This window comes from Sorex araneus, chromosome X (assembly GCF_027595985.1).
Source record: "Sorex araneus isolate mSorAra2 chromosome X, mSorAra2.pri, whole genome shotgun sequence".
Taxonomy (NCBI): Eukaryota; Metazoa; Chordata; class Mammalia; order Eulipotyphla; family Soricidae; genus Sorex; species Sorex araneus.
The window spans coordinates 361,573,381-361,595,586 of NC_073313.1; the positions used below are offsets into that span (position 1 = coordinate 361,573,381).

The window sequence follows — 22,206 nt, forward strand, 5'->3', positions numbered from 1 at the left end:
GAAATGGACGGCTTTCATTTCCGATCGGTGGCGGATCGACTTTCAGGATCGCCGCTCGTCTCCCGTTCCCGGGAAGCACGGGCTGGCCCCCGCCAGATCCGGCCCTGCACTGCGGGCGCCCCTCTCCCCAGCAGCGAGCAGCCCCTCCCGGCCCTTCCCTCTCCACTCGCGCCCGCCGGAACTAGCGGACACTCCCGCCCCTTGGTCCCGTTGCCGCCCACAGGGGGCTCGATCCTCATTGGCTGCCCGAACGTCGCGGAAGTCTCTGGGCTCTCGCGACACTGTGGGAGCAGGGGGCGGGGCCAGTGGGAAGATGGCGGCGCCCGCGGCTGCCGCTGCGCCGCAGGATGCGGCCGCCCCTCAGCTCCCCGTGTGTCTGCTGGTGCTGGGAATGGCTGGCTCTGGGAAGACCACCTTTGTACAGGTGCCTCCCGGGGCGCAGGGAGTCGGGCGCGCGACCGCTTGTGGGCGGAGGGCGAGAAGCTAGGGAGAAAGGCAGGTCTGGCTGAGGCGTGGAGGGCGCGGGCGCGGGGCCGAGGGAAACTTGTCAGGTTCTCCGGCTCCTTCACCCGCGCAGCCGCCTCCGAGCCTGCCCCGCGCGCGGTTAAGGTTTCCTTCCGCGCACTCTCCCCGCGTGCTCGCACACCTGCCTACGAGGCAGAGGCTTCCAGGATCCCAGGCTGAAGATTCAGCCGGCGCTAGGACACGGGACTTTATTTATTTTTTTTGCTTTTGGGGTCACACCCGGCGATGCTCAGGGGTGACTCCTGGCTCTGCACTCAGGAATTACTCCTGGTGGTGCTCGGGGGACCATATGGGATGCTGGGAATCGAACCCGGGTCAGCCACATGCAAGGCAAACGCCCTCCCCGCTGTGCTATCGCTCCAGAACATTTTTTTTCTGGCATATACTGTTTCAGATGCTGGGGATACCCCGAAAATAAGGTTAACGTGATACCTGTCTGAGTGGGGCTGACGTCTGGGGGAGGTTGTAGCACACTACCTCCCTCCCCCGCAGTAAAAAAAGGATGACATGGGAGAGATGGGTGCGCCTTAAAGGCGCTGTTTCAGCTCGGTCATTGTGAAGGATGGAGGTGGACATGGGGTGTGCAAGTGTTTGCAGTAGGAGGAAATGGCCCGTGCCCAAGTCCCCAGTTATGTGGATAAAGGAATGGAAATTGTGGCATCCTTGTCTCACTCTGTCCCGCTGCCCATCCCCCGTAGAGGCTCACAGGCCACCTGCATAGCCAAGGCTCTCCGCCATATGTCATCAACCTGGACCCAGCGGTGCACGAGGTTCCCTTTCCTGCCAACATTGGTGAGTGAACTGGAGCAGAGCTGTGTGCCATGCCATCGAGAATGGCATCAAGCCTCCAGACTGCATGCATCAGGGCTTTCGTGGTTTGGGGTTTCCTTTTCTTTGGAGTTGGGCCACACGTGGCTGTGCTCAGAGGCTGCTCCTTAGGGAACCATATGTGGTACCTGAGATCAGATCAGGAGTTGCCACTTGCAGGTGCCATACCCACTGTGGTCTCCTGCTCAGAAGTCAGCCCTCTTAGTTCTAGGCCAAAACCCTGTGACTGGTTCTGATACATAAACCTTTTAAGAAAAAAAATTTTTGAGCCACACCCAGTGTTGCTTATGACTTTCTGCTGACAGAGTTCTTGGGGGACCACATGCGGGTGCAGGATTGAACCCTGTTGGTTGAGTGCAAGTGCCCTAACCACCGTACCACCTTTTCTAGTCCCTTAAAATTAAAAAAAAAAATGCATATTTTTCAGATGATGAGATTTTAATAGATAATGGGGATGGTGTATAGATTGGTAGATGATTTAATTAGATTTCCTGGGAGGTTAATTCCTTTTTAAAAAACATGTGTGTATTGATCTTAGCTGTAGACAATAAAAAGACTTTCCCACAAAAAGCAGGGGCAGGGTGGAGAGATGTAGTCCAGGAGGTAGGGTGCTTGCTTTGCATGAACCCCAGTTTGAGCCCCTTCACTGTAGATAGTCCCTTGAGCATAGCCAGGAGTAAACCCTGAGCGTTGATAGGTCTGACCTAATCTCTCTTCTCTCCCAAATAAATAAAACTTTCTTTTTGGTTTGGTTCCCCCTTTTTATGTATATGGTAACTGATAAGGTCTTTAAGTTACATAAAATTTTTCTCATCCTCTCACACCACTTCCATAACTTGGAAGCACATCGCCTATTGTTATTTATAAGTTATTGGAGCTCTCTTTTGTGAGGAAGTAAACCAAGAAGCAGGAGAGATTAAATGGGACTATGTGAACAGGAGAGAACTAAAAGGCTAGTTTCGGTGTCTTGACGTTAGAAAAGGTACTTGCTGGGCACCTTTTGCACCTTGTTTGTGCTTTGCCATCTTGCTGCTTGTTCTTTCTATTTTGTTTTTGTTTCTGGACCACACCTGGTGGAGTTTAGGGGTTTCTCCTGGCTTTGCACTCAGAATCACTCCGGGCGTTGCTTGGGGGGACATATAGGATTCTGGGGATCAAACCTGGGCCAGCTGCATGCATGGCAGGCAAACACTACCCATTGTACTATCACCCCAGGCTCCTTTTGCTGCCTTTTCGAGCACAATCTGGTGATCTCGGCTTAGGAATTTGAAAGCAGGATGAGAGATGTGGCTCAGTGGTAGAATGCTTTCATTGTAGGGGGAGGACACCTGGGTTCAATTCCCAGCACCACCACCCCCAAAGAAAGAAAACATGTTTATTTGTTTTTAGTGAAGCAAAATAGTTTTATTTAAAGAAATTAGAGAAAAGTGAGGGGAAAGAGGGATTGTATTCAAGATTCTGGGCTTCTTCAGAGTGAAAAAAAATAGAGAATGACTTTTGAGAAAAGTAAAAAAAAAATAGAGAATGACTTTTGGGAGAAGTTTATGTACAGTTTCTCCTACTTGTCTTGACCTGGAGTTCTCTGCCTACATAAAAATGAGTCTGGATTAGGAAACAGATTTAAAAGAAACCTAGATACTGAGAGAATTTTTTTTTCTCTTCAAGAAGAAGCAGACAGTATTTGAGAGGTCCATTAGCTTAGATGATTATGATGGGTGAGGGGTCTCAAACTCGGTTGGTTCTTAGGTGACAAATCACAGTTAATTCTCCTCTCCCTCTCCCTAGATATTCGTGACACTGTGAAGTATAAAGAAGTCATGAAACAGTATCCTTTTCCACATCTGCTTCTGTTTTGATTTCACCCTCAGTATCTCACAGACTTTCGGGATTTTGAAGAATTGTTTTCCTTTTGTGTGTAAAAGCATTTCATCATCATCATCATCATCATCCCGTTGATTGTTGAATTTCTTGAGTGGTCTCAGTAATGTCTCCATTCATCCTATCCCAGAGATTTTAGAAGCTTCTCTATACACATCCTTTCCCATGGTGCCACATTGGAGGCTCTTTCAGGGTCAGGGGAATGAGACCCATCATTGTTACTGATTTTGGCATATGAGACTATAAAACCAAGCTCCCAGAAGACATCTTATAGCCTAGTTCTCCCTCTGGGAGAAACTGGCAAGCTACCGAGAGTTTCCTGCCCACATGGGAGAACCTCGAAAACTCCCCATGGCGTATTCATATGCCAAAAGCATTTAATTGCTTTAAAATAATTTTAAGAGGTGGCTAGAAGATGAGTGTGGGGAGTGGTGATAAAGTGATGAGAAATAAAATTGGAGCTGGTGAGCTTGGTGTTACCATCTCCCCGACCCACTGTTGTTGAGGTTTGAAAGTGCAGAGTGCACGCCTCTCTGGGTCTCTAAGGGAGTGTTGCTGTGGGGACTTCTATTGGTTACCTCAGCTTCCGACTGGGGAGCTCAGTAATGCACAGGTCTCTTTGGATCAACTTTACTGCATCACTTTGTGAAATGAATGTGTACTTTGCCTTTAGGTAAGTCTTGGTAGGAAGACTGATTACATAATCAGCAGCTTAGTTAGGGCAAGAGTATTATATAGAGAGGACCTTAACGATTAGTGCCAGCAGACTGTCACAAGTACTCCTTGTCTGTTATGTTTTGTTCGTTAGATTTTCCTGTTACATTCTCTCCACAAATGTTCATCATCTTGTTGATGAATGTTTACCTGCTGGGTTAAGCTGGGCATACATGTCAGGAATTCAGCTACTAGTTTCCGTTAATGGAACACCAGATGTTCTAATGTGTTGGTGTGAGTGATCACCTGGGTGTGGACCTCATCATCAGATTGATTGATAACTGAAGTTAAACCCTGAACGTCCTGTCTAGATATGGACTCGGGCCCAATGGTGGCATTGTGACATCACTCAATCTCTTTGCAACTAGATTTGATCAGGTATGTCTTTTTTTCTATAATCCTGGCTGTGTGAAAACCTGTGACTCTTAAAATGCTTGAGCATGGTTACACTGGGAAATGAGCACTAAAACGATATTCTATAGGAAATAACAAGCACTTGGAGAAGTCGGCCTTGTATGAGAAAGATGAGTGTTTTGATGCCCTTTGTTTGATACTGTGAACACCCATAAAACAGAAGAGGCTGGAGCTATAGTGCTGTGGGTTGGGCTCTTGACTTGCACGTGGCCAATCTGGATTTGATCCCTGGCACCCCCATGGCCACCCAAGTCTGCCAGGAGTGATCCCTGAGCTCAGAGCCAGGGAGTAAGCCCAGAGGATCACTGAGTATGGTCCATGAACAATAACTACAACAAAAATCCCCAAGACTGGAGTTTTTATGTTTTTTTGGGGGGTGGGAGGGCTTGGCGCATTTGAGCCACACCCAAGGGTGCTCATGGGTCTCTCCCAATGAGATCCCTTGTGGGGGACCATGTGATGCCAGTATGTCAGGCAAGCCCTTTCACCCCTGCACTACCTATCTGGCCCCAGGTTCTTTTTCTTGATCTGTTCTTGGTACCTGAAGATGGAGTGGAGGAGTAGAGCAAGAGGGATCAGTGGGCAGGGAAAGGATGACGGGCTTATTACTTCATTCCAAATTGCTGTCCTTGTTTAGGTTTGCACGGTCCTTTATAAGCGTGTTTTATTTACTTGGGTTGTTTTGTTTGTTTTAGTTTTTGCTCTGGGATTACTTCTGGCTGACTTGGGGTACCATATGGGGTCCCGGGGGTCCAACCCAGGTCAGTTGTGAGTAAAGCAAATGCCCTACCCTCTGTACTATCACTCCAAGAGTGTTTTACTTCATTCATTCATTCATTGATTTATTTTTGAGCCACACCCAGCTACACCAGAGCTTATTCCTGGCCCTGAACTCGGGTCACTTCTGGCAGTGCTCAGGGGACCATAAGGATGCTGGGAATTGGAGTTTGCCACATGCAAGGCAAAGGCCTTCCATGCTGCACTATCTCTCTGAGCCCTATTGAAGTGTTTGTAATTGTTCATTTTTCACCCTGCAGAAAGTTTTACCATGTTCACAACAGAGAAATGACTTCACATGGACAATCTTCGGATTCTCATAAACTTTGTTGTGTGTTTCAGTGCTTCTGATCTGACTGTTGGCATTCAGTGACTTTATTAGGTGGTATCCTGAGTTGGAGAACAGAGGTTTAGTAGTTGATGCTACCTGGGGAAGGCAAACTACCCCACTTGTAATTAGCCTCTTTTTTATTTTTAGGTGATGAAATTTATCGAGAAAGCCCAGAGTATGTCTAAGTAAGTGATTTCAGCTGAGTGTCCCTTGGCTGTTCTGGGGTTGACCTGTGTCCAGGTTTTTCGAGGATTTGGGAGACATACAGCTCTGACAGGATGTGGATTGAGATGTAACCTTTGGAAGTTAAGGGAAAAAGAAAAGAGTGGGCAAGACTCTCTCTTCAGGGGTCTAGGTGGCTTTGTGGCACAGTGCCTACTGCTGGACCAGAGACACAGTTTGCCTTGCATGATTCTGACTCTGGTTAGATGCTGGCAGCTTGTATGGTTCTGCAAGCACCACCAGGAGTGATCCATGAGCACAGAGTCAGGAGTAACCTCTGAGCACAGCAGGCTGTGGTCCAAAAACAAACAATTTTTAATTTTTTTTTCTTTTTGGGTCACACCCGGCGATGCACAGGGGTTATTTCTGGCTCTCACTCAATAATTACTCCTGGTGGTGCTCAGGGGACCATATGGGATGCTGGCAATTGAACCCAAGTTGGCCATGTACAAGGCAAACGCCCTACCCGTTGTGCTATCGCTGCAGCCCCAGTCGCTGTGGTTTTGATTGCCACTTCCTCAGTGAATGATGTTGAGCATCTTTTATTGTTCTTAGAGATACTGAAATTCTTTTATTTTTTCCCAGTTACAGCTCTTTACAGTTCCTAAGAGTCCAGCAGCACCAAATTCTTTGGGGCAGAGAGAGGGAGAGTTTTATTGTTGGTTTTTGTTTGTTTGTTTTAGGGCCACATCTGGTGATGCTCAGAGCTTACTCTTGGCTCTGTGCTTGGGGTCACTCCTGGTGGGGTTTGGGAGCACATAGAGTGGTAGCGATGGAACCTGTGTTGGCCTGTGCAAGGCTAGTGCATTGTACTATCTCTCTGGCCCTGAGAGTTTTGAGCCCCATTAGTTGGTGCTTAGGGTCTGTTCCTGGCTCTGCTCACGAGTGAGCCTGGCAGTGCACAGACCAGACGCCCTGACCAATAGCAGACCAGGGGCAGGGGAGGCATGGCTTGCTCCTTGATCCTGGGCTCTCTCCACTCCCTATACTCAAATTCTTTGCTTTTTTTTTTTTTTAGAGCATTATAACTCACATATCGTAGAACTACATACCATAGGACTTATCCATTTAAATTTGCCAATTTGGTGGCCTTTAGTGTGGCCACAGGATTATATGATCATTGTTACAGTTTTAGAACATTTTATCATTTCCCTTGTATACTTCAGTTTCACTCCCCCATCCCTCTGTTCTTCATCCAAGAAATTTGCGTTCAGGTTTCCTTCCTTCTTCCCTCTCTTCCTCTCTATTCAGGGCCCATACATGCTGGGCAAGTGCTCTGCTCCTGAGCTATAGCTCCCATCTTATCTCTCACATTTCAAGTTTTTTAACAAGTTATTTTGGCATTTGGGTTACACTCGGTGGTACTCAGGGTTTACTCTTGGCTCTGCACTCAGGGATCACTCCTGCTCTGTCCCCTCACTTTCAGTGCAGCATGTTCTCCAAACTGCCGCGGTTTCCTTGGGCATCATCGGCAGTGATGTTTGGACTGCTTCTCCTGCTGTTAAGCATGAACTGTTGAACATTGAACAGAACCCGGTGCTTTTTGTGTTTTTGGCCACACCTGGTGATGCTTAAGGGTTACTTCTGGCTCTGTGCTCAGGAATTACTCCTGGCAATGCTTGGGAGGACCATATGGGATGCCAGGGATGGACCCCAGGTCGACCGCGTGCAAGGCAAGCGCCTCACCCGCTGTACCACCACTTCAGCCCCAGCCCAGTGTATTTTAAGGGTAACGGGAGGAAGACTGAGTTGGCCATGCATAGAAATGCTTCCCATTGTGGGTAACCAGATGCCTTATGCCTGGGTGCTATACTGTCTCTCGGCATTGCTCTGTGAAATACTTATTTATGGCCTTTCCTGACACAGATATGTCTTGATTGACACACCTGGACAGATTGAAGTCTTTACCTGGTCAGCTTCAGGGACAATCATCACCGAGGCCCTGGTGAGTAATGTGGGACTTGGGACCAAAGCGGGACTGCATAAGTGGCTTTTGTCACAGACCTTGGACAATGGGAGGGAGGTGTCTAGCTCTGTACACTGCTGAGAGCAAGTCTCTCACTCAGTTCACAAGGAAACCAAGTTTGGCGACCCACGTTCACAAGCCTCTAAGTCAGGCTTTGATTATTTTTGCCTTTAGGCATCTTCGTTCCCAACAGTTGTCATTTACGTAATGGACACATCTCGGAGTACCAACCCAGTGACCTTCATGTCCAATATGCTCTACGCCTGCAGGTAATTGAAAAGTGGAGGCACTGGCATCAGCATATGAGGCTTCCTCCTCTTCTCTTTTCCTTCATTTTGGGGGGTGGGAGTGGGGGGCATACACGGCTGTGCTCAGCTGACTCCTGACTTTGCTTAGAAGTCACTCATAGCAGGTCTTGTGGGGACCATATCAGGTGCCGGGGATTGAACCCACGTCGCCTGCATGCGTGCCCTACCACTGTACTGTCTCTCGTGCTGCCTCTTCTCTTCTGAGATCTTTCCCCTGAGATTTTTTTCCTAGATGAAATAAAAGCAAAATAGAATGTAGCCTGATCTACAAGTTATTTAATCTGTTATGAAAATTAGAGTGGAGACCCCAGATAAAACGTTTATCTGGGAGCTGGAGAAATAGTACAGTGGGTAGGGCGCTTGCCTTGCACGCGCCTGACCAGAGTTTGTGTGCAAGGTCAGGATCCCTGGAACCTTATATGGTCACCGCCAGGAGTGATTCCTGAGCACAGAACCAGGAGTAACCCCTGAGCATTGCTTGGTGTCCCTTCCCCCTCCCCCAGACAAAATAAAACAGACCCCCAAATTAAAGGTTTATCTAGGAGGGGCAGGAGCAATAAGTACAGTGGGTAGGGTGCTTGCTTGCTATGCTTTCTACCTAGGTTTGATCCCTGGCACCCCCTGTGGTCCCCCAAGCCTTCCAGGAGTGATCCCTCATCACAGCCAGAAGTAAGCGAGGCCCTGAGCACAGCCGATTGTGGCCCCAAAACATAAACAAAACCAAAAACAAAATGAGAGAAAAGTATTTTTCTGGGAGCCAGAGTGATAGTGCAGGCACCCGCTTTGCACACGGCCAATCCTGGGTTCATCCCCAGCACCACCAGGAGGAGTCCCTGAGCACTGAGCTAGGAGTAAGCCCTGAACACTACTGGGTGTGACCACAAAGCAAAAGAAAAGGAAAGTTTATTCATAATTCGAGGTGCCCCAAGTAGTGCCTCTGGCAGAGGAAGAATATAGAGTATCTGGATGCTGTAGAATTAGGGGCAAATCAGACACAGTTCAGTTCTGGGGAGACACAAAAGGAATTGCCAAGATGTCCCTTTTAATGACTAGGGAGGTCCCTTATTAGATGCAGGAAATCCTGGTCCAACTAGAAATATGATGGCTAATAGTATTATTTTTGTTTCACATTAATCCCACAAAAGAATTATCCAGTAAAAAAAACAAGCTATTATCACACACTCAGGATCAAAGCATTTCTGCAAGAAAGTGAGCGCATTTTGCTAGTGGTGGTGGTTTGCCTCTGCGAGTGAGCGCCCTGGGAGAGGGGGGATGGGTTTTCAGTTGGGGCCCGTTCCCCTTGTCCTCCCTCAGAACAGAAGTGCTTTTATTAATAACATCTTTCTTTGATTTTCAGCATCTTGTACAAAACCAAGCTGCCTTTCATTGTCGTCATGAATAAGGTAAGTGGTTCCTTTCTGTCCTGATTGAATTCTTTTTCATCGTAGCCTTCTTACCAGGCATAGTAGGTGACAAGTATTATTTCAGGTAGCGAAGGACAGAGTTTTAGTTTTAGTTTGGGCCATATTGAGCAGCACTCGGACATTATTCTGGCTGTGCATTCAGGGAATTTATTCCCGGTGATACCTGGGATGCTGGGAATCAAACCTGGTTTGGCTGCGTACACCCACTGTACTACAGTTCCAGCCTCTGTTTTTGTTTTTAGGTGAGGATGGGGTTACTCCCCTACCTCTGAGCTCAGTTTGTCAGGGGTCCCTCTTGATTCTCGGCTAACTGGGTGGCGGTTCAGTACAAGGGCCGAGGAGGCCATGTAGTGATGGGCATTTCCCGGTCACCCTGGCAGTGCTTGCGGGGTTCCAGGACTGCACCTAGCCATGTGCTGTGGGGAATTGAACCCGCACATGCTGCTCGTGTGCCCTAACATCTCCCAGCACGTGGAGAGTAGATTCTTACTTGAAACAGCCAGGAACATTCAAAAGGACTCCCTGAAATTGAAAGAATATTTACCACCGACTTTCACTGGAAGTTATTTTAGGCTAAGAAAAGTGTCCCCTCAACCAAGCCCGCAGATCCAGTACTGGGAAGTTGAGAGGGACTGCTAGTTTGTTGAATGAAAACAAAAGCAAAGCTTCCTGTTGGTTGATGGCTCTGGTTCACAGGTCTAAGGCAGGGGCCTTGGCTGTGCTTAGTCCCCTGTGGCCGTAGTCTCTTGGCAGTGGATGGAGAAGGGTGTGCTTGCACTGCTTGCACCGGGAGGATCTGTGGCTTCCATAGTTATTTAGACTGTGAGTCTTGCCCCCCTGTGGCTTGCAGCAGTAGAGAGAACATGGGGAGGCAGAGGAATCTATCATTGATTGCTCTGTCCTTATTTGATTGAAAGCGTTTGGCCATTGTTTGATGTCTGACTGGTTGTGACAGTTGACTTCTCTCTGGCCCAGACTGACATCATCGATCACAGCTTTGCGGTGGAGTGGATGCAAGATTTTGAGGCTTTTCAAGATGCCTTGAATCAAGAGACAACATACGTCAGTAACCTGACTCGCTCCATGAGCCTGGTTTTAGACGAGTTCTACAGCTCACTGAGGGTAAACTTGCTCTCTCACACACTGCCCGTCTCTCCACATCACGTCTTAGTTTTCCTTTTTCCTTTTTGGTTTTGGGGCCATATCCGGTAGTGCTCAGGCCTTACTCCTGGTTCTACGCTCAGGGGTTACTCCTAGCAATGCTCAGGGGACAGTGTGCGGGGCTGGGGATCAAATATGGGCCAGCTGCAGGCAAGGCAAGCACCATTAACCCATGACCAATGTCTTCGGCTCATTCATGTAACCTCGTAACCCAGAGAGCTTGCTTTGAACCTGAGAAAGGAAGTTGATAGCTTTCTGAAAAGTAACCTTTAACATGTTTCTAACCAAAAACTAGTGGGTTGGTTTGTTTTTTTCAACTAAAATCTTTTTAATTTTTTCTTTCGGTTTTTATTGTGGGGCCACATTCAGCAGTACTCAGGGCTTACTCCTGGCTCTGTGCTCAGGGATCCGACCTGGCAGGATTCAGGGGAACTTATAATAGTGTGCTGGGGTTGGAACCTGGGTCAGCTGTGTGCAAGGTCATTGCCCTACCCTCTGTGCTATCACTCCACCCCCAAACTAGAAGCTTAAAGATGAGAGGACCTTACCTCCAGAGAATTTAGGGTCTAGACCAGTGTCCTTGACTTTCTTATCCCGGTGTGCTGGCACCTCTCCTGCACACTGGTCCACGGACCAGCAGTTCTGACCACAGTGCAAGAACCAGTGTGTTTTTTGACCTTTCTACACTTGGTGGCCGGCACCAACCTGTGGAGCAGTGGTCGGAAGTCTCTGGTCTAGCCAGTCTGGTCTGAGCCACTGTCAGCCATGCACGCGGAATCGAAATGTCTGAGGTACCCGCTGTTATAGAAAGCAGGCAGGAGTTTGATTCGCCGGGCAGTGGAGGGAACAGCCCTGCTCCATGTTTGGGCCTCGTGGCCTCTCCTCTTTTTCCGTAGTCTTCCGCCTGTGCCTTTTTTTTTTTTTTTTGCTTTTTGGGTCACACCTGGCGATGCACAGGGGTTACTCCTGGCTTTGCACTCAGGAATTACCCCTGGCTGTGCTCAGGGGACCACATGGGATGCTGGGACTCGAACCCGGGTTGGCCGTGTGCAAGGCAAACGCCCTACCCGCTGTGCTATCTCTCCAGCCCCTCGTCTGTGCCTTTTGAATGGGTGTACTAGTCAGCTTTGACTCCTTGCCAGAGACTTCTTGACGGAGCTAAACCTGTAAACCTTCTGTAAAGGTTTTATGATGTGTGTAAAAATATGCCCTTTGACAGTACAGAGCTGTTTCCTCAGTGGCGTTAATGCTGTCGTTTGGCAGGTGGTGGGCGTCTCGGCTGTCCTGGGCACAGGCTTGGATGAACTCTTTGTGCAGGTCAGCAGTGCTGCAGAAGAATATGAAAGGTAAGGGGAAGGGCCTTTTGTTTGTTTCCAGGCCACACCCGCTGTGATTCAGGGATAACTCCTTGTGGGGTTCTGGGGACCATATGGGGTGCCAGGGTTAGAACCTGGGTCAGCTGTATGCCGGCAAGTGCCCCTCTCTCTGTACTACCGCACTGACCCAGGAAAAGTCCTTGTGACGACCTTCTTGGTAACCCCCACGTTGATCATACCCAAAATGTGAGTTTCCAGATGTAGTTGGCAGAACATCGGCGCTTCCCTGCTGTATTATGTCTACTGGATTTCACATCTTGGGGGAGGGAGACATTTTCCTTTGACTTCATAAGTAGCAAAATCCTAAGAACCACATTTTTTTTTTTTTTTTTTTGCTTTTTGGGTCACACCCGGCGATGCACAGGGGTTCCTCCTGGCTCTGCACTCAGGAATTACTCCTGGCGGTGCTCAGGGGACCATATGGGATGCTGGGATTTGAACCCGGGTCAGCTGCGTGCAAGGCAAACGCCCTACCTGCTGTGTTATCGCTCCAGCCCCCAATATATTTTGTTTTTTTATTGGGGGGGGGTCACACCGGAAATGTTCAGGGGTTCCTCCTGGCTCTGCACTCAGGAATTACTCCTGGTGGTGCTTGGGGGACCATATGGAATGCCGGGTATTAAACCCTGGCTGGCTGCATGCAAGGCAAAGCCCTACCTGCTGTTCTATTGCTCCGACCCCCACATTTTGGTTTTGAGAGACATTATTTTGCTTTGGGGAGGTGGTGTGTGTGGGTGGGGGAGGATGGGGCGGGGATACTGCTAATCAAAAACTAGTGGGTTGGTTTGTTTTTTTCAATTAAAATCTTTTTAATTTTTTATCCCTTATGTTTAGATAGATCCCATGATTGTATATTGGGCTTCCTGAGTCCAGCGGGTCCTCCTTTTATTTGTTGCTGGAATAAAGGACAAACTGGAGTTTGTCTTTTAGCGAGGGGTCAGACTTCTTTCTCTGTTGGTTTTGGGGAGGGAGACAACCTGACTTTGAACTCCCTGGGGATCGTGCGACTAAGACTTGTTACTGCACCTGAAGTAAGATCTCTTGATCTCTTGTTCTTGTCAGAGTCCTAGGAGAACAGAGACGATGCAGGCTGGACAGAGCAGGTTATTAAGCTGAGGGATTTAGAAAGTTTTTCTTGTTCTAGGGAGTATCGTCCTGAATATGAGCGTCTGAAGAAATCACTGGTAAGGAAGGAGATCGTGTTGTCTGGGCCAAATCATCTCCTGTTCTTCCTCATACTGAGATTTTTATGATCCTCGGGCACATTATTTAGAGATTTTTTTTATTTTTAAGTAAAAAAATCTGGGGCTGGAGCGATAGCACAGCGGGTAGGGCGTTTGCCTTGCACATGGCCGACCCAGGTTCGAATCCCAGCATCCCATAGGGTGCCCTGAGCACCGCCAGGAGTAACTCCTGAGTGCAGAGCCAGGAGTAACCCCTGTGCATCGCCAGGTGTGTCCCAAAAAGCAAAAAAATAAAATTAAATTAAAATAAAAATTAAAAAATCTGTTAATTTTGGTTTTTGTTTTTTCTGGTTTATTTTGGGCAGTGCTCAGGGCTTCTTTCTGGCTCTGTGCTCAGGAGTCACTCCTGGCATGGACCACATGGGGTACCAGAGATTTGAACCGGGTCCAGCTGTGTGTAAGGCAAGTGTCCTACTGCTGAACCATCACTCTGGTTTCTTAAATTTAAATTTTTAATTGGGACATAAGCTATCTGGATATTGGATGGTTTTCAATTTCTTTTTTTTGGATTTTGGGCCATGCCTAGCAGTGCTTCATGGCTTACTCCTGGCATTGTGTTCAAGGATCCCTCTTGATAATAGTGCTGGGGGACCATATGGGTATTGAACCTGGATTGGCTACGTGCAAGGCATCCACCCTATCACTGTATCTTCCCCTAGAATATTTTTTTTGGGGGAAGTGGGGGCTATTGGGCTCCTCCTGGTGGTTTCAAGAGTATAAAGGATGCTGGGAATCCACTCAGGTCAGCCACATACAAGGCAAGCACCGTACCCGCTGTACTATCTCTCTGGCCTTGTAGTTGTAGAATTTTGTTTCTAGGCTGGAGGTTATTTACAACTTACCCTAGATAATTTGGCGTCCTGCCCCCCACGAGCCTGCCTGGGTCCTTGATCACAGAACCTTTTCACCATGTCAGTATTCTTTGGGTTGGTTTCTGTGTCCATTTCCTGAGATTTCTGATGCAGTCTGCACAGCCTTCTGCTGATCCCTGCCTCCCTGCTGGAGCCGTGTATAGAATTGTCCCTCTCCGGTTAGAAGACTGCCGCCTAGCTTGCTCTTTGTTTCAGCAAGATGCCATTCTCTCTCTGCAGGCCAATGCTCAGAGCCAGCAGCAGAAGGAACAGCTCGAACGTCTTCGGAAAGATATGGACTCCGTAGCCCTGGACACGGGGACAGCCATAGGTATTAGAGGGGACCTGAAATGGGGCGCAGGGAGACATATTTAAGAGCGGGACTGGAAGGGGAGCTCAGGGTACGGTGCTCTGTGTGGGCTCCGTTTTCAGGAAGCCCTGCCTTGGGTTTGGTTCCTGGCACCTCCCTCACACCCTCCATCCCCCTGAAAATAGGCTGAAGCAAGAGTGGTATGCTGTAGAGAGTGATGTAGGCCCGCTAGGTTAGGGCTGTCTATCGAGTTCTGTCTCAGTAGCGCCTCTCTATTGAGTGATTCGGAAAGGCATCCCACTTAAGTGGCTGATGTTTTGAAGGGCCCCCTGAGCTGAGCTCTCGTAAACCTCTATCCCCTGAAGAGAGCTTGGTCATGCTTGCCCATGATTTTAAGATCCTTGGCATAATTTTATTTATTTTTCTTTTAATTTTGTTTGTTTGTTTGTTTTGGGGCAACATCTGGTGAAGCACAGGGTTTACTCCTGGTGGTGTTTGGGGGACCATATGGGATGCGGGGGGATTAAATCCCAATTGGCCACGTGCAAGGCAAACACCCTCCCCACTGTACTATCACTCTGCCCCCTTGGCATGATTTTCTTTTCTTTTTTATTTTTGACTTAGAGACCAATCCCTGTGGGCTGAACCACCTGCCCGAGAATTACTCAGCTAGACTTTGTCCTCATTATTGAAGCTCATTTTTTATTCAGTTCCCCTGAGGAAATTTTACTTCATTTAGTATATTCAGTTCCCTGTTTTCATTTAGTATATTCAGTTTTCTATTGTTCTCTACACCACCTCCCCCCCCCCCCCCATATAAGTTGGCTCAGCTGTTTCCTGCTATTTCCCACCCTCTGTTCTCTTCACACCCTACCTAGACTTCATCTTTCCTAAGGATGCTTCCTTGGCTCCACCTTTGGCGCTTCTCGCCCACCAGGTCTGCTCAGGGTCTGTATTTCTCATAAGAAAACCACAGACTTTTCCAAGCCGTGATCTAGGAAAAAGGAATTAGATATACCTTAGGAATAGTTAATTGGGAATTAATTTCATAGCTTAAAAAGGGGGATATGGTGCCGGAGCGATAGTACAGTGGGTAGGACATTTGTCTTGCACATGGCCAACCAGGGTTCAATTCCTGGCATCCTTTATGGTCCTCTGAACCATCAGGAGTAATTCATGAGTGCAGAGCCAGGAGTTACCCTTGAGCATTGCCTGGTGTGATCCAAAACAAAAGAAAAGAGGGGGGATATTGGGATTTTGGGGCCTTGGAGGTAGCTCACAGGGCTGGAATGCATGCTTGCCCGAAGGAGTTCTCTGAGTTGAATCCTTTGCATGACATTTTGCCCTGAGCACTGTCAGGCGAGCCATGAAGAGATTTAAAAGAAAGGGAAGCCTTTGGGTTATTGGGATCATGAAAGCACTTTGTGAACAGAATAAACTGTGGAAATGTTAAGTGGTATTAGCAGCATAGTTAAAGGCAGTAGGAGCCTGTGTTCTGTCATGTTTGGTTCTTTGTATGTTTGTTTTATTTTGGGGGTGTGGCGGGGGGGTGTACCCAGCAATGCTCAGGGCTGACTGCTGGCGGTGCTCTGGGGACCATATGAGATGAGGGGAGTAAGACACACACTGGCCACTGCAAGGCAGACTCCCTGCCTGCTGTATCACTCCAGTCTCCTGCATTTTATCACGACCACAAACTTTTCTCTGTGCCAGCCTGCGGCCCCATTGCCATTACCTCCTGGGGCCGGGTGTGCATGTCCTGCTGCTGACCAGCATCTCCTCCATAGACAGCTCAGCTCCGGTGCTGGATGCTTCAGACTTGATCCTGACGCGGGGAACCTTGGAAGCAGAGGATGAGGAAGCCGACAGTGACACTGATGATATTGACCACAAAGGTGAGAGGTGGCTCGAGGACGCGGGGTCGCTGGCTGCTGGCCTCGTGTGCTCAGAGCTCCTTGGGGAGAGGTTTAAGCCTGGAGATGACCCAGGGTGCAGCAGCTGGGACACACGCTTCACATAGTTTGAATCCCAGCCTTCCCACTGCAGCGCTGCTCATATGTGTTTTCTCATCTCTCGGGTTCCAACTCGCTTTGAGGAATGTTGGACTTTTTTGCTGAAATTGGTGGGTGGTTTTGTTGTTGTTGTTTTGGGTGGTGGGGGGTTGGGGGGGAAGCGAGGGCTTAGCCATACCCAGTGGTGTTCAGGGCTTACTCCTGGCTCTATATTTGGGATCACTCCTGGCTGGGCTCAGGGAACCATATAGAGTGCCAGGGATTGATCCCAGTTTAACTGTTTGCAAGGCAAACTCCCTGCTCACTGTACTTTCTCTCCAGTCCCCAAGCCTACTTTTTAAAAAAAAAAAAAAATTATTTATTTTTTTTTATTAATGAGTCTCCGGGAGGGTACAGTTACAGAGTTTCGTGCTTCTTTTTTTTTTTTTTTTTTTTTTTTTTTTTTTGCTTTTTAGGTCAGACTTGGCAATGCACAGGGGTCACTCCTGGCTCTACACTCAGGAATTATCCCTGGCAGTGCTCAGGGGACCATATGGGATGCTGGGAATCGAACCCAGGTCAGCTGTGTGCAAGGCAAACGCCCTACCTGCTGTGCTATCACTCCAGCCCCGAGTTTCGTGCTTCTGTTACAGTCATACAATACTCAAGTACCCATCCCTCCACCAGTGCCCATTCTTCTCTACCGATGGCCCCAGGATCCCTCTCACCCCCCCATCCTGTCCCCCCCACCCCACCCTGCCCTTGTTCTCTCTCCTTTGGGGTGTTGTAATTTGCAATGGAGGTATTGGGTGGCTATTGTGTTCAATCTATAGTCTGCTTTCAACCCGCCTCTCCCATCCCAAGCGGATCCTCCACCACACTTTATTTGGTGTTCCCTTCTCTATCTGAGCTGACTTTTCTCCCCCTAATGTGAGGCCGGCTTCCAAGCCATGAAGCAAATCTCCTGGTACTTATTGCTACTATTCTTGGGTGTTACTCTCCCATTCTGTTGTTGTATATTCCGCAGATGAGTGCAATTTTTCTATGTCTGTCTCTTTCTTTCTGACTATTTCACTTAGCATGATACTTTCCATGTTGATCCACTTATATGCAAAGTTCATGACTTCATCCTTTCTGACAGCTGCATAGTATTCCATTGTGTAGATGTACCAAAGTTTCTTTAACCAGTCATCTGTTCTCGGGCATTTGGGTTTTTTCCAGATTCTGACTATTGTAAACAGTGCTGTGATGAACATACAGATGCAGAAGTCATTTCGACTATACTTTTTTGCCTCTCCGGGATATATTCCCAGAAGTGGTATTGGTGGGTCAAATGGGAGCTCAATTTCTTTTTTTTTTTTTTTTTTTGTGGCTTTTTGGGTCACACCCAGCAATGCACAGGGGTTACTCCTGGCTCTGCACTCAGGAATCACCCCTGGCGGTGCTCAGGGGACCACATGGGATGCTGGGATTTGAACCTGGTCAGCCATGTACAAGGCAAATGCCCTACCCGCTGTGCTATTCCTCCAGCCCCGGGAGCTCAATTTCTAATTTTTTGAGAAGTGACCATATTGTTTTCCAAAAGGGCTGAACCAGTCGGCATTCCCACCAGCAGTGTAGGAGGGTCCCTTTCTCCCCACATCCACGCCAACACCTGTTGCTTTTGTTCTTTTGGATGTGAGCCAGTCTCTGTGGTGTGAGGTGGTATCTCATAGTTGTTTTGACCTGCATCTCCCTGATGATTAGTGATGAAGAGCATTTTTTCATGTGCCTTTTAACCATTCATATTTCTTCCTTGAGAAAGTTTCTGTTCATTTCTTTGCCCCATTTTCTGATGGGGTTGGATGTTTTCTTCTTCTAGAGTTCAACCAGTGCCTTATATACCCTTGATATCAACCTCTTATCTGATGGGTATTGGGTGAATATCCTTTCCCATTCTGTAGATTGTCTTTGTATTCTGGTCAGTGTATCTTTTGCAGTGCAGAAGCTTCTTAGTTTAATATAGTCCCATTTATTTATCTGTTTTTCTACTTGGTTGCTCAGTTCCGTGTCATCTTTGAAGATACCTTTAGCTTCAATATCGTGGAGGGTTTTGCCGACCTTGTCTTCAATGTACCTTGTGGATTGTGGTCTGATGTTGAGTCTTTAATCCATTTTGATCTGACTTTTGTGCATGGTGTTAGGTCAAGGTCTAAGCCCATTTTTTTGCATGCGGTTGTCCAGTTATGCCAGCACCATTTGTTAAAGAGGCTTTCCTTGTTCCACTTCACATTTCTTGCTCCCTTATCAAAGATCAGATGATCATATATTTGGGGTTGTGTGTAGGGATATTCCACCCTGTTCCATTGGTCTGCAGCTCTGCCTTTGTTCCAGTACCATGCTGTTTTGTGTGGTTTTTTTTTTTTTTTTTTTTTGGTTTTTTTGGGGGGTCACACCTGGCGATGCACAGGGATTACTCCTGGCTCTGCACTCAGGAATTATCCCTGGCAGTGCTCAGGGGACCATATGGGATGCTGGGAATCGAACCCGGGTTGGCCGCGTGCAAGGCAAACGCCCTACCCACTGTGCTATTGCTTCAGCCCTAGTACCATTCTGTTTTAATGGTTACCGCTTTGTAGTAGAGTTTGAGGGTAGGGAGGGTGATCCCTTCCATCGTCTTTTACCCGAGAATTGCTTTGGCTATTTGTGGGTGTTTATTGTTCCATATGAATTTCAGGAGTGTTTGATCCATTTCTTTGAAGAATTTCATGGGTATCCTTATGGGATCACATTGAATCTGTATAGTGCTTTGGGGAGTATTGCCATTTTGACAATGTTCAGTCTTCCTTTCCTTGAGCAGGGAATATGTTTCCATTTCCTTATGTCCTCTTTTATTTTGTAGAGTATCAAGCATACTTTTGTGGGTTTTTTTTTTTGTTTGTTTTTTTTTTTGCTTTTTTTTGGGTCACACCCAGCAATGCACAGGAGTTATTCCTGGCTCATGCATTCAGGAATTACTCCTGGCAGTGCTCAGGGGACCATATGGGATGCTGGGAATAGAACCCGGGTCGACCGCGTGTGTGAGGCAAATGCCCTGCCCACTGTACTATCACTCCAGCCCCAAGCCTACTTTTTTAAAGTCTACAACTTGACTATTATTTTGAGGGTAGGGTGGGGCTATATCCATCTGTGCTCAGGTCTGTCTTCTGGCTCTGTGCTGAGGCATCACTCCTGGCAGTGCTCAGGTGACCATATGGGCATGGTGGGAGTTAAACCCAGTTTGACTGTGTGCAAGACAAGTGCCCTACCTGCTGTACTATGTCTCCGGCCCTATAACTTTTTAGTCATGAAACCCTGAAACCCGTACACCTATTTGCAGCCATGTAATCAACAAAGTAAAGACACTGGACTCTTCTGTCACTTCACTTCAATCCCTTTTCATTCAGTCACTTCTCCCCTGGTTTCCAGAAAATGCTGCTCTGATTTCTGTTCTATAATTATGCCATTTCCAGAAAGCCATATAAGTGGAGCCACAATAATTAGCTCTCTGCACTTGGCATTGTTCACGCAGTGTAATACTTCTCAGTACATCCAGGTTCTTGCACGTTGTTTTCTCTTTTTCTGCTGAGTAATATTCCATTATGTGGATGTGCCATAATTTGCTTATACATTCATTAGCTGATTAATATATGAACTTCCAAATTTTAGATGTTCTGAATTATATTGTTATAAAAATTCTTTTTTGTAGATATGTTTGTTTTGTTTGTTTTTGCTTTGGCAAACACCTGTGTTCAGGGGTTACTACAGACAGACTCTGCACTCAGGAATTACTCCTGGTGGTGCCAGGAAACCAATATGGGGTATCAGGGATCAAATCTATGTCTGCCACGTGCAAGGCAAACACTCAACCCACTGTACTATCACTCCTGCCCCTGTGAATATATGTTTTTATTTTTCTTAGTTTGAAACACCTAGGAAGGGCTAGAGATAAGAGTATAGCGGGTGCTTACCTTGCATGTGACCAACTTAGTTTAATTCCTGGCACCCATGTGATCACCCAGTCTCTGCCAGTAAGTCCTGAGCAAGTTGGGTGTGACCCTGAAACAAAAACAACAAAACACCAAGATGTTGAGGGGTCTGGAAACAGTAGCAGTTAGAGCAGCATCGCGTCCTTGGGCCCTTGTACTCAGCCACTGGCCCAGTGACAGAGTCACCGGTGGGGCCCCCAGGCTTTCAGTACATTGTGTGGTATTTTCTGACATGTCCCTAAAACCCCAAACAAACAAAATACCTAGGAGACGGATCATATTTTGCTTTATTCCTTTGACTTGCTAATAGAAGGAGATTGTTTGGGGTTACTTGATAAAAGAAGAATGCTTCCTGGCGGTAATTCCTCAATGGAATAAATGAACATTTCTTAGAAAAAGGCGAAATAACCTTCCTTTTCCCTTGCAGTAACAGAGGAAAGTCACGAAGAGCCAGCATTCCAGAATTTTATGCAAGAATCAATGGCACAATACTGGAAGAGAAACAACAAATAGCTTCTTGAAGCCCCAAATTTTGAACTCTACGTAAAGGAATTACCTTACTGGTTTGAGTGGCTTTGAAAAAGGATAATTCGTTGAGAGAAGCAGTTCCTGTTGTTCGGGAAATGGCTCAGATACAGCCAGGGCTAGAGAGAAGTTCCTGGATGAGAGATGGGTGCCGGCCCCCCTGGATCCAAGCAGCGAAGATGTTTCTCACAGTTCTTAGATGCTGATACCCTTTCAAGCCTAAAACTGAAGTTTTATCATTTGAACTCAGATTACATTTGCTGCTGATGGGTGGAATAAAGAACTTAATGTTCACTGCAAGTCTTTTTTTGGTTTTTGGCCACATGGGTGATGCTCAGGGCTTACTCCTGCTCTGCACTCAGGAATTACTCCTGACAGTGCTCGGGGGACCACTGGGGATGCTGGGGATTGAACCCCGGTCAGCCACGTGCAAGGCAAACGCACTATCCCCTGTACTGTTGCTCCAGGCCCTCAAGTCCCTTGCTAGTTTCCTGTTTCTCTGGCAACCTGCAGCGACCCTACCTCATAAGGTTTTCTCCTTTTAGCAGACAGAGATAGGGAACACGAGCCTGTCCAGAGTAGCAGAGGCATGTCCTTGGTCGCCGAGTCTGTTTCTGTGACAGGGTCCTCATACGGTGACATTAAGGACACCAGGCTCTTGAAGCATGGGAGCAGATTAAGAATTCTGTATTCAATGGGGACAGGATTTTCATTTCATTGTGAAACTCATATTTTAAAAATAAATTACTTAGGGGGCTGGAGTGATAGCACAGCTGGTAGGGCTTTTGCCTTGCACGTGGCCAACCCGGGTTCGAATCCCAGCATCCCATATGGTCCCCTGAGCACCGCCAGGGGTGATTCCTGAGTGCATGAGACAGGAGTGACCCCTGTGCATCACCGGGTGTGACCCAAAAGCAAAAAAAAAAAAAGTTAAAAAAAAATTACTTAGGGGCCAGAGAGATGGTACGGCAGGTAGGGTGTTTGCCTTGAGTATGGCAGGCCTGGGGTTGGTCCTCAGCACCCCATAGTCCCCAGGTCCTGGCAAAAATAGTCTCTGAGTGCAGAGCCTGGAATAAGCCCTGAGCACTGCTGGGTGTGGCCTGACAACAGCAACAACAAAAAAACCTGTCGGGGTCCTGGCCAGTCAACGCTGGCAAACTGGAGTATGATTCCCCTGAAGTTGCCGGACTTACTCCCTATGGGAGAGGGAGTGGGAAGGGGAGAAGCCACTGCCCTGCCCTCTGCTCACCTCGGGATTCCTGCCACCGCCATCGAGAAAGAAACAGAAAGAGCGCAGCAGAGTGGGGGAGTCTGGTGGTCAAGCAGTCTCCGTTTCTTGGCTCTTACCCAGAGG

General features: G+C 47.6%; 1 protein-coding gene across 1 annotated transcript; it reads left to right on the forward strand.

Annotated features, from left to right (window-relative positions):
- Positions 1-297: 297 nt before the first annotated feature.
- Positions 298-21,146, forward strand: GPN1 (GPN-loop GTPase 1). Its single transcript, XM_055122874.1, has 14 exons — positions 298-424; positions 1,224-1,317; positions 3,139-3,178; positions 4,257-4,323; positions 5,615-5,652; positions 7,556-7,634; positions 7,830-7,924; positions 9,321-9,366; positions 10,363-10,509; positions 11,812-11,894; positions 13,069-13,108; positions 14,260-14,350; positions 16,117-16,224; positions 20,755-21,146. The coding sequence occupies exons 1-14, from the start codon at positions 314-316 to the stop codon at positions 20,838-20,840; spliced, it is 1,125 nt and encodes a 374-aa protein (XP_054978849.1). The 5' UTR covers positions 298-313; the 3' UTR covers positions 20,841-21,146.
- The last annotated feature ends 1,060 nt before the right edge of the window (positions 21,147-22,206 follow it).

What these genes read in the sequence shown, in the direction of transcription:
- GPN1 (XM_055122874.1), top strand. Translation starts at nt 314, where the DNA reads ATGGCGGCGCCCGCGGCTGCCGCTGCGCCGCAGGATGCGGCCGCCCCT. An exon ending in TTGCAACTAGATTTGATCAG is followed by an intron (nt 4,324 to 5,614) that starts GTATGTCTTTTT and finishes TTTTATTTTTAG; the next exon opens with GTGATGAAATTTATCGAGAA. An exon ending in AGTTCTACAGCTCACTGAGG is followed by an intron (nt 10,510 to 11,811) that starts GTAAACTTGCTC and finishes GTCGTTTGGCAG; the next exon opens with GTGGTGGGCGTCTCGGCTGT.